Here is a 13,137-nt window from a genome sequence, read left to right as displayed (position 1 = left end):
CGCATGCTACCACACCTGGCTTATTTTTTATTTATTATAGAGACAAGGCCTCACCAAGTTGCCCAGGCTGATCTTGAACTCCCGAGCTCAGGCAATCTTCTCACCTCGGCCTCCCAAAGTGCTGGGATGATAGGCTTGAGTCACCACGCCTGGCCTGGCTCCACTTTTATTTTTACCTCATTACATTATTTTAAAAGGAAATGATATGCTACCTTTAACTAAAAAGAAATATAATTTGCCATAAATAGAACGTGTTTGTTGAGTGCTTTTATTGTGGGTATTGCATAAGGTGATTGACTTTAAATCCGAAGTGCTGTGTAGTGACAGCGCTGAGCCTGACGCCTGCTGTGAGTTTGCTAACAAGGAATTGATGAGGCAGCAGGGGATGGGCAGAGGCAGTGCTGTGGGGGAGGGCTGCAGAGCGGGTACCTGGACACAACACCCCGCCCACCCAGAGCAGGGGTCAGCCAAGGCTTCGCACCCAGAGTGGTCCAGAGTCCAAGCAGAGAAGCATGGGCGTGAGAGTCGGGCAGGGTGCCACAGTGTGCAGAGGGCATGTGAGGCAGGGAGGGAGCTGCTGATGGCTCAGGTAGAGGGGCAGGCAGCATGGCTCTCTCTTTAGCCTGGTGAGTGAGCCCCCACGGGCAGCGGCCGTCGGGGCGGGCCGGGCTTCAGCTATAGTGCCTAGACACGGGAACGGTGACACCCATGGCTCACTTGCAGAGCTCTCGGGAACCTGGAGCTCCTCAACCAGCAGCATCCTCCATGTCGACCCCAAGACGGGCGTGGCCGTGGCCCAGGACGTGGGGTCCGTGACGGTGCACTATGAGGTCGCTGGACACCTGAGGACCTACAAGGAGGTGGGTTCGGGGCCCCTGGAGGCACACGGGGCCCTGTGGCTGGTGTGGTACACTGCCCCGTGCAGAGGGTTTGGAGTGCCTTTCTCTAGGAACACACCTTGTGATCCCTTCTCTGTGAGGAGGAAACCTTGGCTGCCCAGCGCTGCCTGAGGGCTGGGCAACTGGGAGCCGTGAGACTGGGCCTGACGGACTGAGATGGGCACACAGCCCCTTTCCTTCCCAGGGTGTGATGGCAAGAGGTGCCTGCAGGGCTGATCCCGGCTCCCTTGCACTTGGGTCTGGCAGCCCCGTGGGCGCTTCCCGAGAGTCAGCGGTTCCCTGGCACCTGCCACGTCAAAGTTCCCCCTGCAAGTCACCTTTGAGTCCTCCTGGAGGCGGCGACCAAAACCTCCTCTGCCCTCCGTTTCTCTCCAGCCAAGACTGAATCCGTGAGCAAAGTCTGGCCGAGACCCACATGGGTCTTGTTTTTGGAGCCAGCATTACTTCATTGGATCCAGCAGTCTCACCTCATAGTTTGCATATTGAATGCCGTGTCTCTGCAGTCTGGGCGGGCTGACTGTAGACAGAGGCCCTGTGTGACCGTGAAGTCAAGAATGGTCAGGGCGGGGGTGGCACAGGCAAAGGTGTGTGGGCTTGGAGGGCAGAGCAGGGACTGCTGGAGCGGCGGGTGGGGGGAAGTGAGTGTGGCTTTGGGACCCGGTCCGGGAATGCACTGGATCCTGGGCAGCTCAGTGCTGGAGGAGCATGTGGGCTCTAGAGCCAGCCAGGCACGCCCCAGCCCCACGGAGAGCTGTGTGGCCTTGGACGCCTTACTGGACCTCGCTGTGCCTCCGTTTTCTTGCCTGGGGAATGGGGGTGACGGCCTTGTGAAGGTTCAGTGCGTCCGCGTGTGTGTTGCACTGGCACGGCACTACCCACAGCAAGTAGTCCGAGGACGTCACCTGCCGCCGTCACTGTTCAGGGTGAAGGGGTGGAGCTCATGCCATGCCCCGTGGGCTTCTTTAAGCAGGAGTGATACAGACCAGGATGTGTTTGGAAAGGTCACGTGGCATCGGGGGCCGCTGGGGAGAGAGTGGGGCTGGCTGCGGGGTGACCAGACCGGGGATTGAGGCCCGGCCCCCAGCGGGCAACACTGGGTGGGACAGAAAGTCGGGGCAGGTCTGGGAGGGACTCCGGAGGGAGGCTTGTCTGCACTCGGCGCCCTCAAAGGTGAGGCCCGGGGAGACTCCGGGGCCGGGCTGGTGACCAGGCTTCTCTGATAGTGGCGCACAGAGAGGTGGCCGAGGTGGGGGTGGGGGTGAGGAGTCTGGGCCAGTGAGTTGGGTAGCTGCAGCTCCTTCAGGGGAGGCAAGGGGCAGAGCTTGGCAGGGGTGCCCGGAGCTCACGAGGAAGGCTGGAGACAAGGTGGGAGCCCCCAGCACAGAGGTGGTCGCTGGAGCCCTGGGGGTGGGCCAGAGCGCAGGAGCAGGTGCAGGCAGGGGAGGAGGTGGGGAGACGGCGGCCGTCAGTCAGGAGGAGAAGACAGGAGGCTGGGACACGGAGTAGGGGTGGGGAGTCCCGGGCAGGGCAGGGGGCACAGCTCTGGTCAGTCCTTGGGGGTCGACAGCAGTGACCCCGGGAGCAGGTGATGCTTTGGCAGCAGGGTCCACTGGCGAGTTGGGAGGTGAAGGAGGCCTGGTCACCACTGGCCCTGCATCAGTGCAGCCCTGGGAGCTGCGGGGGCTCCAGGAGGCGTGAGACCCATCCCTGTCCTCCAGGAATTCACATCCGGGTGGAAACCAGACCTCCTGGAGGCAGGGGGTACTCATGCCTGCTGAGAGAGATGGCCTTGGGCCTGAAGGGCGGGCAGGTCAGGCTCTTCAGAGGCTGGAGGGGCCCACACAGAGGGAGCAGAGGCCTGATCCAGGATGGACCAGATCTGGGGAAATCTGGGCAGACCGGATTCTGGGGGGCTTCTCTATCTGGGCTGTGTGGGTTTACCTTCTGGCCAGGTTGACTCATTCTGATCGAATGACAACAAAGCAGAAATGGGTTCTTCTCCCTTTGCTGTCAGATGGATTAACCAAATTCATGAACAGAGGTCGCGACTGTCCCAGGAGTCAAAGTCCACAAAACCCTCAGCCCACCCAGCCCGGCGAATGCATCAGGCCTGCCCCTCACCACCAGTCGGCTGTGGGGAGAGGCCACGCGTTCAGTGAGAACGCTGGGCTGTGAATCCCATCTGCCTGGCTCCACCTGGCTCTGCCACATTCCAGCAAGGCAGTTCGGCTTTGAGCCTCAGTGTTGCCCTTGCCCCTGTGAGCTGGGGAATGTCGTCATAGGCCGCAGGGGGAGGTCGTGAAGTGCCCAGCATGGCCTGCACACCGCAGGGGCTCCATAAAGCTGCCTTGGCTCCTCCTAGATTGTGGTCGGCGTTCCTCAGAGGATCATGGCCCAGCACACCCAGCCCGTCCAGCCCGGCTTCCAGGAGGCCGCAGCCTCCAAAGTGGTTGTTGCTGTGGGAGACAGAAGTTCTAACCTGAGAGGTACAGTGTGAGGGGGCTCGGATGGCCTGTTGGGGACCCTGTTAGGCTCCAGGAGCAGGGACGTGGCTGCCTGGGCCCCTCGGATGGGCTTTACCTGCCTTTCTTACTCAAATTCACTCCAGCTCCTGAGTCAGCCCCAGCTTCTGCGCTCCTTTCAGCCTTGCAGAAATAAATGCGAGTTCCCCACAAGCCGGGTGGTGAAAGGAGCCCTCCTTGAGAGCTTGGCTCCCGGGAATGGTCTTTTCTGACCTAGAAGTGCGACTGTAGCCCTAGGGCACCAGAGCCAAGAAAGCCACAGCTCACCCCCAGAAACGAAGGGCTTGGCAGCGCGAGTCACTGATTGGGGTATCCAAAATCGCCTCTGCCCGGTCACCAGCGAGCACCGCCCACGCCTGCCCATGGCAGCCGCGGGGTGGTGGCTGCTGGGTCTTGCCATGCCCTCCTGTCCCTCCTCTCTAGGCGAGTGCTCCCCCGCCCAGAGGGCCGTCGTGGAGACCCTGCGTCCCGAGTCCCTGGTCCGCTGCCAGCTGCAGTTCAAGCATGCCATCTTCGACTTCCCCGCACGTGACGTCTTCACCGTGGAGCCGGGATTTGACACTGTTCTGGGTAAATTTGCGGGGATTTGGAAGGAAGAAGGGAACTGCAGAGTTCCTGCCTCGCGGTTTCTCGGGTGTTCTGTGGGTGGCTCGCGGTAGCCACTTGTTCTGAGGGGTAGAGGCTGTCAGGACCCCCGCCCAGGGGTGGATGCCAGGGCCTGGCCTTCGTGGCTCCCTGTGGCCGCCGGGAGGGGTTGGCCTTCCTGAGCCGAGCAGCAGAAGGAACGCAGAGTTCAGAGTGAACCTCGGGTCGGCGTCTCCTCCGCTGCTCTGCCTGTGGGTGTCGAGGCTGCCCCCTACGAGCCTCCACTCTGTGACGGGGGGACAAAGGGGCCTCGCCCTGCCTGGGCGGGGTGAGCGAGAGGGGGACGGAAGTGTCCCCCACGAACAGGCAAGGGCTGAACCATATGCAGAGCCTGACTGCTTACCCGGGACAGCGGACAGTGGGGCTGAGGCAGCTCTGTGGACTCCAGGGACTGCCGGGCCTTGCCCTGGCTGGCCAAGGGAGGCTGCACTGTGGACACAGGAGACGCATCCTATGGGCCAGCCTGCCTGCCACGCCCTGGACATGAGCCCCAGAACCAGTGCCGACACTCCGATCTGAACTACCTGCGATTCCTGGCAACCCCTCCTCTACCTAATCATAGCTCAGGGCTGGCCCGGCAGCTGGCACAGAGCCGGCTCTCAGTCGGTAGCCCTGCTGCCCTCTGCATCCCCGGGCCCAGCAACACCCAGGGCCAGCAAGGAGGCTGGCCCGCCTGAGGGCCCCTCGCAGCAGGTGTGGCCATGGAAGGAGCCTCCCCCCGCCGCCCCCTGCCCCCGCGTCCAGGCTCCTGAGACCTTGCCCCTCAGCACTCATCCTGCTCAGATTATCTGCATGGTCAGGTGTGGAGGGTAGGACAGGAGCCAAAATAGTTACGGTGTGCGCCTCCACGGAACTGCCCTCCGTACCTGGGCCATAGGCTGTCCTGGGTCAGCCCTGGCTCAGCCTGCAGCCCAGCGTCAAGTCCTGGGGCCTGCCATCGATTCTGTCTCATTCTGGGCCAGGCTGGCTGGGTCCTGAAGTGCAATCTGCCCTGACATGCTCCTGCTCCAGCAGCACCCCTCAAAGGAGGATCCGGGAACTAGAAGCTTCTGAGACAGTGAGGGGACTGCTGGTGGCAGGGCATCCTAGCTCAGCTGGGGGCCCTGAAGAGGGATTCCTGAAGGCCTCCTGGGGGAGGTGACATCTCACCTAGGCTTTGGAGGATGTGTAGGAGTTTCCCAGCTGGAGAAGAGAGAAGGGATAACCCCCATGGGAGGGTGGGAGAGGAGACAAGGCAGGACGCGCTTGTTTCCGCAGGCCAGTACTTCTGCCGGGTCAGGATGCGCAGGCTGACAGACAAGCAGCTGAAGCCACTGAGCATGAAGACCACAGCCCTGGTGGTCACCGCCTCCCTTCCCAGCAGCCACTTCTCTGCAGAGCAGGTCGGGGCCGAGGTGCCGTTCATCTCGGGTCTCTACGCCGACCCGGCTGAAATCCTTTTGAGCAGCCGCTATCCCAGCTCCGACATCAAGGTCTTTGGGGCCCCGGAGGTTCTGGAGAACTTAGAGGTGAGCGGTGTCCGGTGCTGGGTCAGGCGGGAGCTGGGGGCATCGGAAAGGACCCGGAGGAGGGAAGAGCGTGGCGTGGCCGTCCCAGGCCTGCTCGCTTTGAAGTGGAAGTGTGCAGGGAGAAGGTTCTCAAGCAGGAGAGTGTGCTCCCCTTTTCTTGCTCCCGTGCGCTCCTGCCCCCGGTCCACCGCCCCGTGTTAGTCGTCATGGTCTCTGCTGGCCGCCCCTCCGCAGGCTGGCATGAGGCGGCGCTGGGGACCGGAGCGTGCTTGGCGAGCGTGTGCTGTGCTGAGCTGAGCTCAGGGGTCCGGTGCACACATGCTCTGCAGGGAGCAGGAGGGCCCTGGTCCCTGCTGGGCACCGGCCTGTCTCCAGTGCTCACTCTCTCGGGCGAAGCAGAGGTGCGTGGGGCGGGTTCTGGGAGGGGACGAGGGACCCCCTGGCCTTTCCGCCTGTGTCTCCTGCTGTCTTGCCGCAGCTAGCCCTCTCGTCTCCGAGACACCCCGTGAGTGTTGCCGGCGAGGGAGGCAGGCCCGCGTGGAGCCCTGGGCCGCCCCTTGGCATGTCAGTGCTTGGGGTGCTTCAGGTTGGCTTGGCTTTTATTTTTGAGTCAGAGCCTCACTCTGTCACCCAGGCTGGAGTGCAGTGGCACACTCACGGTCACCACAGCCTCTGTCTGCTGGGCTCTGGCGACCCTTCCTCCTCAACTCTGCAAGAGTTGAAACTGTAGGCATAAGCCACCATGCCCAGCTTATTTTTTGATGTGTTGTAAAGACAAGGTTTCACCAAGCTGCCCAGGCTGATCTTGAACCCCTGAGCTCAGGCAGTCCTCTCGTCTCAGCCTCCCAAAGTGCTGGGATTACAGGCTTGAACCACTGGGCCTGGCCTAGCTTTTTTTTTTTTTTTTTTTTTAAGTTGTGGGCACTCTGTTGCCCAGGCTGGAGTGCAGTGGCATAATCACGGCTCAATACCTCCTGGGTTCAGGCAATTCTTCTGCCTCAGCCTCCTGAGTAGCTGGGACTACAGGCACATGCCACCACATGCAGCTAATTTTTCATTTTTTGTAGAGATGAGTTTTTGCATGTTGCCCAGGCTGGTCTCAAACTCCTGGCCTCAAGCGCTCCTCCTGCCTCGACCTCCAAAAGAGTAGGGAATACGGGCATGAACCACCGCGCCTGGCCTGGTCTGGCCTTTTTTAAGTGGCGGTTGGTTAGCAGCCCATGAAGTTGGTCTGTCCTTTCCTTTCAAAGTGCCCTGAGTACAGACGGTGCCTCTTGCTTTTGCCGACGGCACACTTGGTCCTCAAGCAGGCCAGGCATCGTTGCCTGCCTGGGAGGTGTGACCTGGGCAGAGGGCCTCACCCATACCCTTTGGGCCCCGGGGAGGAGGCCCAACATGTCAGCTGAAATGGGGGTGCCAACAGCGGGCTGCCCAGAGCCGCCCTCCCACGGGGGCGTCCCAAAGCCCCCGTGGCAGTCCATCTGCTCTGCAGAGTTTACGCCCAGCCCTCGTCTCTCCCAGGTGAAGTCCGGGTCCCCGGCCGTTCTGGCTTTCATGAAGGAGAGGACTTTGGGGCCGCCTGGCTTCGTCACATACACCGTCAGCATCTCGGACCCTGTGGCAGGCAGCCAGGGGCCTCTGTCCACTGCCCTGACCTTCTCCAGCCCCTCCACCGGCCACACCGTCAGCATCCCCGTGGCTGTGACCTTGGTGATGGACCGCCGTGGGCCTGGTCCTTGTGAGTCCCGGGACAGCATCGCCAAGACCGCCTTGGGTGGGGAGGGACTGGCCAGAGTGTTGGCAGGGGTCAGTAGGCACCTGGGGGGTGAGACTAGGAGAAGGCGGCAATGCAGGACGTCCCTCCGAGTGACAGCTGCGCGTTGGGCCATCCTGCTCGCTTCACTCCCAGCCTTCCCATCCGTTCCCACCACGGCAGCCGGAGGGGCCACGCCCCCTTCTCCACATCCTCCCTCGGGGCAAAGTCTACGTCTTTGCAGTGGCCCACAAGGTCCAGCGTGATGGGTCTTCTCTGCCCATTTGTGACCCATCTTCCCCTTGTGTTGCCCGCTCCAGCCACACTGGCTTTCGTCCTGTTTCGGGAGCATGTGCAGCCCCCAGCTCAAACCCCTGGCATCCACTGTTCCCCATGCCTGAGGTGCTGTCCCCCTGGTGGCCCCGTGGGCAACACCCTCGCCTCCTCAAGTATTACCTGCTCAGGTAGTACTTAACATAGGACCCTCTCTCAAACACTTACCCCTTTTCCTTCCACCACCGCACTGTGGCCAACCACTACTTACATAATGACATAATTGGTTATCAGAGTTTCCACTCATCTTCCCCAACTAGAAGTCGCGTATGCAGGGAAAGTGCCCGGAGGGCCTTACCTGACAAGAGCAGGTGGGTACTCAGTGTGTTTACCGCTGAGTGAATAGATTCATTTCATGTCACTTATTCGCACTTGTCGAGGGCCAGCCTCTGCAGGCAGATGCATGAGAAGGTCCTTTGGAGAGAGAGGATCCCGCATCACAGGCGCAGAGGAAAGAGATGGCTCTGATGATGTGGCAAAAGAGAGGGGGCTACTTGCAGCCTGGCAGGAGGAGTTCGGTTCAGAGGGGCTGCTCCAGCAGGGCTGAAAGGAGGAGGAACCCAGGGGAGAGGGTGATGCCGTGAGAGGACCCCGGGATGATGGGGCCCTGGGCCGGGAAGAGCCAGAGTGCCAGGCCAGGGTCTGGGCTTTCCCCCGAGTGGAGCAGGGAAGGGATGTGGCTGTTCTGGCTGCCTGGTGGGAGCAGGCTGAAGGGAGCAGGTGGCCGTTAGGGGCATCGAGGCCACCTGCCGCCTTCTTCCTGCCAAGCTGGGAGAGCAGGGATGCGTCCTGACTGGGCAGTCTGGTGGCGTGGCATGAGGGTCAGGGGCCAGGAGGAGGGGGATGGAGGAGGAAGCCAGGGCCATCCCTAGGTGGGGCCCGAGGAGAAACAGCTTTGGGGCACGGGCACGTGAGGCATCAAGGGCAGTGCTTGAGGCTCGGGTTCTGAGAGTGGTGGCACCCTAGCCCACCAGGGGGATCTCAGCCAGTATCTTTGTTTTGAGGCTCTCACTCACAGTCTGGCATCTGCAGAACTGCCCTCCTTGCCTCTTGGGGCGGCATGGTTAACCTCCAGGCAGGACAGGCCCGGGAACCTCACCTGCCTGCTGAGCCCAGGGCCATGGCATGGGAAGAGCCCACCCCCGGGGAATCGGGGGCTCAGGAGAGCTGGTCTGGGTTAGATGGCCCAAGCGGAACAGAGATGCAGCACTAGGCTTGCAGGACCAGACGCTGACCTGGGCCCCTGGAAAGCCTCAGTCCTCGGAGACCCCCCCTCCTCATGGGAAGAGGGTCCCATCGCTGCCGTCCTGCAGAGGCGCAGTGGCACACCCGCTCGGGGAATGTAGGCGCCCTGGCGGTTCTGCTAACTCGTCTTCCTGTTGATGCAGATGGAGCCAGCCTCTTTCAGCACTTCCTGGACTCCTATCAGGTCATGTTCTTCACGCTCTTCGCCCTGCTGGCCGGGACGGCGGTCATGGTCATAGGTAAGACCAGCCCCGTGCGTCCCCGGCCCGCCCCCGTCCCTGCCCCACCAGTCCTGACCAACCGGGCACTCTTGCAGCCTACCACACGGTCTGCGCGCCCCGAGAGCTTGCCACACCTGCCGCCCTCGCGCCCCGAGCCAGCCCCGGGCACAGCCCCCATTGTGAGTACCTGCTCCCGCGGGCGCAGCCCAGCAGGCTGCTGGGAGGAGGAGGGCAGGGGCAGAGGGAGCAAGGCCAAGGCTGGACCCTGAGCCTTTGCAGGCCGGTGGCGGGCACGAGGAGCAGCCCGCCGAGGTCCAGAGGACAGCTGTGAGAGCCAGCAGGGGGAGCAGGAGAGGGGGCCTCAGATGCCAGGCCTGGGCCGGCAGGGGCTTTCCCAGGCACAGCCCTGCTGGTGGAGTCAGGCAGGTGGGCCCCTGGCACTGGGTGCTCCCCGTGGGGGCTGCCCGGGAAGCGCGACGCTGGGGTCCGACCAGCCGCCCCCGGGAGGGGCTTCGGGGCAGGCCCGAGGCGGGGTTTCCCAGAAGGAGGGCAGATCCCGTTTCTTTCCCAAGTCCAGTGGCCTCTGGTGCCTCTCGGGCCCTGGTGGCCCAGCACAACCCCAGGGGGCACCTCTTTCTGTGAGTGGTGCCCCCGAAGATGTGCCGGACCAGCCTGTGCAGCTGCACACCACGGCCCCCACGGCCCTGGATTCCCAGGCGAGGGTCCCTCCCGTACGTCAGTCCTTGAGCTGATGTCTGCTGATCCCGTGGAGGGCCGTGGCCAGGCTTCAAGGGGGTCCATCAGTGATTGGAAAGGGGACAACTTGTGCATAGAAGCTTTTTCCCGGGTGAGACCATCCCCCCACCCTCGCCATCTGCCTGGCTGCCTCAGGCCCGTGGGGGTGCCTGAGACGGCTGCAGGATCCTTGCAGCTCACCCATGCAGATGTGCAGCTGTGCCCAGCCGTTCCTGCAGCAGGCCTCGGCCTTTCTAGCCACGTCCCCCAGCGCTCCACCCCCGTGTTTGCTGGCCACCAGGGTCTTGGTGCTGTCTTCAGAACCCTCTGCTCCCTTGGGTCTGTCCACACGGTGTTCTCACCCTGAGCTGCGTCCGTCGGATGGACCAGGCCTCGCTCCCACATGCCACACTCTGTCAGGGGCTGCCAGGCTGTCCTGAGGTCAGGGGTGGACGCTCTGGCCTGCTCTGTACTATCAAGGTCAGGGTCACGTCCCGGCCTCGCTGCAGGCTGTGTTGCTCAGACTGGTCTCAAACTCCTGGCCTCACTCCTTCCCTCCCAGGGCCAGCCCAGCTGGACACGGCAGGCACTTCCTGCTGCCTGTTCTGCCTTGGTGCTGACAGTGTTTAAAGACTGTCCTGCTCCCCCTGGGCTCTGTGGCTTACTGTGTCTCTCTTTCACCTAGACTTTGCTGCCTCGCCACTCACGTCCCTCCACACGTCGCCTCCTGTTCGCAAAGCCAGTCCCCCCTCGGGGCTGTGGAGCCCGGCCTACGCGTCCCAGTAGGCAGCCCGAGGGGCCAGGGCTCTTCCACAGGAGCCCTGACCTTCCCCGGTGGCCTCAGGGCGGGGCCGTGGCTGCTGCACTCACGCCAGAACTAGACCCCTGGATGGCCTGTCCTCAGACTGACTTCACTGCCACCTGTGTCCACAGCACTCCATAGTTTAGGTTATGCTCTTTCATTTATTCTTTGATGTAGGAGTTGTAAGTTTGTGTCTTTTTCCCTCCCAGTCTTACAAAGCTAAGACGTTTTGGCTCATTCCTTTCTGCATTCTGCGTGGTCGTCTAAGATTCTGGACAATGAGCGGTTGTGTTTTTGTTTTCCCAGCCTTGCTAAAATCCCCCTTCTCAAGACTCTGAGCCGTGAAGCTCTGTTAGAAGCTGTCTGTAGACGACCTTTCCATAGGGTCTCAGGGAAATGATGTCTAGCTTCTTTTGGAGATTCCTTGGTGGGGATTCCCCCCCCCACCCCCTTGAAAACTACCTTTTCCCCCAGTCTGGCTGCTGCTAGGAAATTTGGGGAGCAGACAGACATGAGTGTCCTGTGCCTGCCCCGCCTGCTGTGAAGCCTCAGGAACCAGGACCTGGAGCCTCAGCTGAAACCGTGTGGTTAAATGCTGAGACCGCATGTGCTTTTGCAGGCCTGCTCAGTGTGAACAGGCTTTGGGTGCTGTGAACAGACGTCAGTTGTGTTTGTTTCATAAGCTGTGAAAACATCCATTGATTTGGTTTCCAGCCTGCAGGGATGTCCCAGGCAGGTCCCTCTCACCCTCCCTGTCGTGGCTCTCCATCAGTGTGGGGACATCCAGAGCTGTCCTTAGGAAAACGTCCTTGAGGTGGTGGCAGGACCTTCTTGCGTGTGTTGGTTCTGAAGCTCTCTGTTCTGCCTCAGTGCAAAGACTCAGTGTTATCTGCTCCTTCTGTTAGTACCTCAGCAGATCTGAGCCATCGCTACCTGTGAGAGAGATGGCCTCTCTGTGAGCAGCTCCCGGGCCCGGGATCCCAGCAGCTTCCTGCGGCCCAGAGCCCGCCCAGGGCCAGTGAGGAGGGCGGTCTCCAGTTCAGGCCTGCCCACCAGGAAGAGACTCCCCAGGGCTGGGGTGGAGAAGACCACTCAGAAAGCTCTTCCTATTCCCAGCACTTTGGTCTGGATCTAAGACTCAGAACATGCCTTCCTCAGCTCCAGGCTGGGGCGGTGCCACCCTCAGGGAGATCCGGAGACTTGTGCCCAGAGCCGTCCACGCGTGGATGCCGTGTATGGACAGTCCTGCAGACTGTGAGGTTCAAGTGCAAAGCCACTTCTCCTGTGGGGCTAGGCCATGGGCCTGACCTCGCTGAAGCTGGGGAAAGGAAGAATTGTGCCTTGCTTATTATTTGAGCTCAAACGGACACCTGGATGTAAACAGGAGCATTTCTACCTGGTTTATTGAATAAAGCTCTATATAGTTTCTTACAAAGTCTGTGATCATTGCTAGGATTTTCTGTATCTTGTGTGGCAGTCATCAGAGCCCTGGAACGTGGCTCCTACGTAGTCTCAGAGAGCAGGTCCGCACTGCACCTGAGCCTCCTGGCACTTTTGACGTCCAGGCCACCAGTCCAACGCCCACCTCTGAGACCCAGCCCAGGCGCCTTTCCTGTAGGGGATCGCTGGGCGCCACCTCTCCGTCCTGCTGGCTCCTTCCTGCCTAGGCATCATGTCAGCCTGGATTGCCTCTTTCTCTGGAAGTACAGTGCTCCCTCCGACCTCCACTGCCTTGGCTGCCCCCTCCCCTCCCCTCCCTCTGGTGCTGCTGTCTCAGGCTAGGGCCTCACTGGGCCCCTCCCTCTCCCTCTCCCTGCAGTCTCTGCAGTCTGGGCACCTCGCCTTATCCCTGCCTGCCTGGCTGGCAGCTCCTCAGTTCTGGGCCAGCTCGCCCTCCACCCTCACCTGCCTTCAGGCGTGGTCCTGACCGTGCCCTGCGGACCGTGCCATCAGTGTCCTCTTCACAGGTGTGGCACGGTGCTTAGGGGACCCGCAGACCGGTGCGTTCATTCCCGACGTCCACTCCACCCTCTTCCTGCGGACCTGAGCCCTGACTGTGGCTGGCAGAAGGCAGTCAGAGTCTACGTGGCATCCCCAGCCTCTGGCCGCTAGGAGCCGTCGCGTAAGGGCAGAAGGGAGGCAGAAGCGCCCGGCACACGCAGGAAGGGTCTCCTACAGGAGGGTGCTGCCATCCTCGCTCTTCCCGCCTCCCGCTGCCTGTCTCTGCCGAGAGATATCTCTCCAGGTCCCCCTCCCGGCCTCCCTGTTGCCAGCCTCCCTGCCCCCAACTCCCTGTGCTGCTGCTCGGAGATCTCTCCCCGATGTCCCGTTCCTTAAGCCCTCCACAGTCGGCCCTGCCCTCGGAGTGGGTGCAGCCTCTTCACAGCTGACTGGCCAGCCCCACCACTCCCCACTTTCCAGAGCAGCAAATGCAGTTTCCTGACAGCCCTGCCGTCCTTACGCTTCCCTCACTT

General features: G+C 61.6%; 1 protein-coding gene across 1 annotated transcript; it reads left to right on the top strand.

Moving 5' to 3' along the window:
• Positions 1-723: 723 nt before the first annotated feature.
• LOC103269645 (nuclear pore membrane glycoprotein 210-like) lies at positions 724-12,094 on the top strand (the record flags this gene model as incomplete). Its single annotated transcript, XM_008067218.1, has 8 exons — positions 724-860; positions 3,262-3,385; positions 3,845-3,991; positions 5,324-5,574; positions 7,096-7,312; positions 9,049-9,144; positions 9,222-9,305; positions 10,547-12,094. Coding segments are annotated over 8 exons (1,157 nt in total), but the record flags the coding sequence as incomplete, so codon positions are not given.
• Between the last annotated feature and the right edge of the window lie 1,043 nt (positions 12,095-13,137).

The sequence above is a fragment of the Carlito syrichta genome, unplaced genomic scaffold (genome assembly GCF_000164805.1).
Source record: "Carlito syrichta isolate Samal-C Ts95f unplaced genomic scaffold, Tarsius_syrichta-2.0.1 Scaffold106317, whole genome shotgun sequence".
NCBI lineage: Eukaryota > Metazoa > Chordata > Mammalia > Primates > Tarsiidae > Carlito > Carlito syrichta.
The sequence above is the reverse complement of the archived record's forward strand: the minus strand, read 5'-3'. Positions and strand labels throughout refer to the sequence as shown.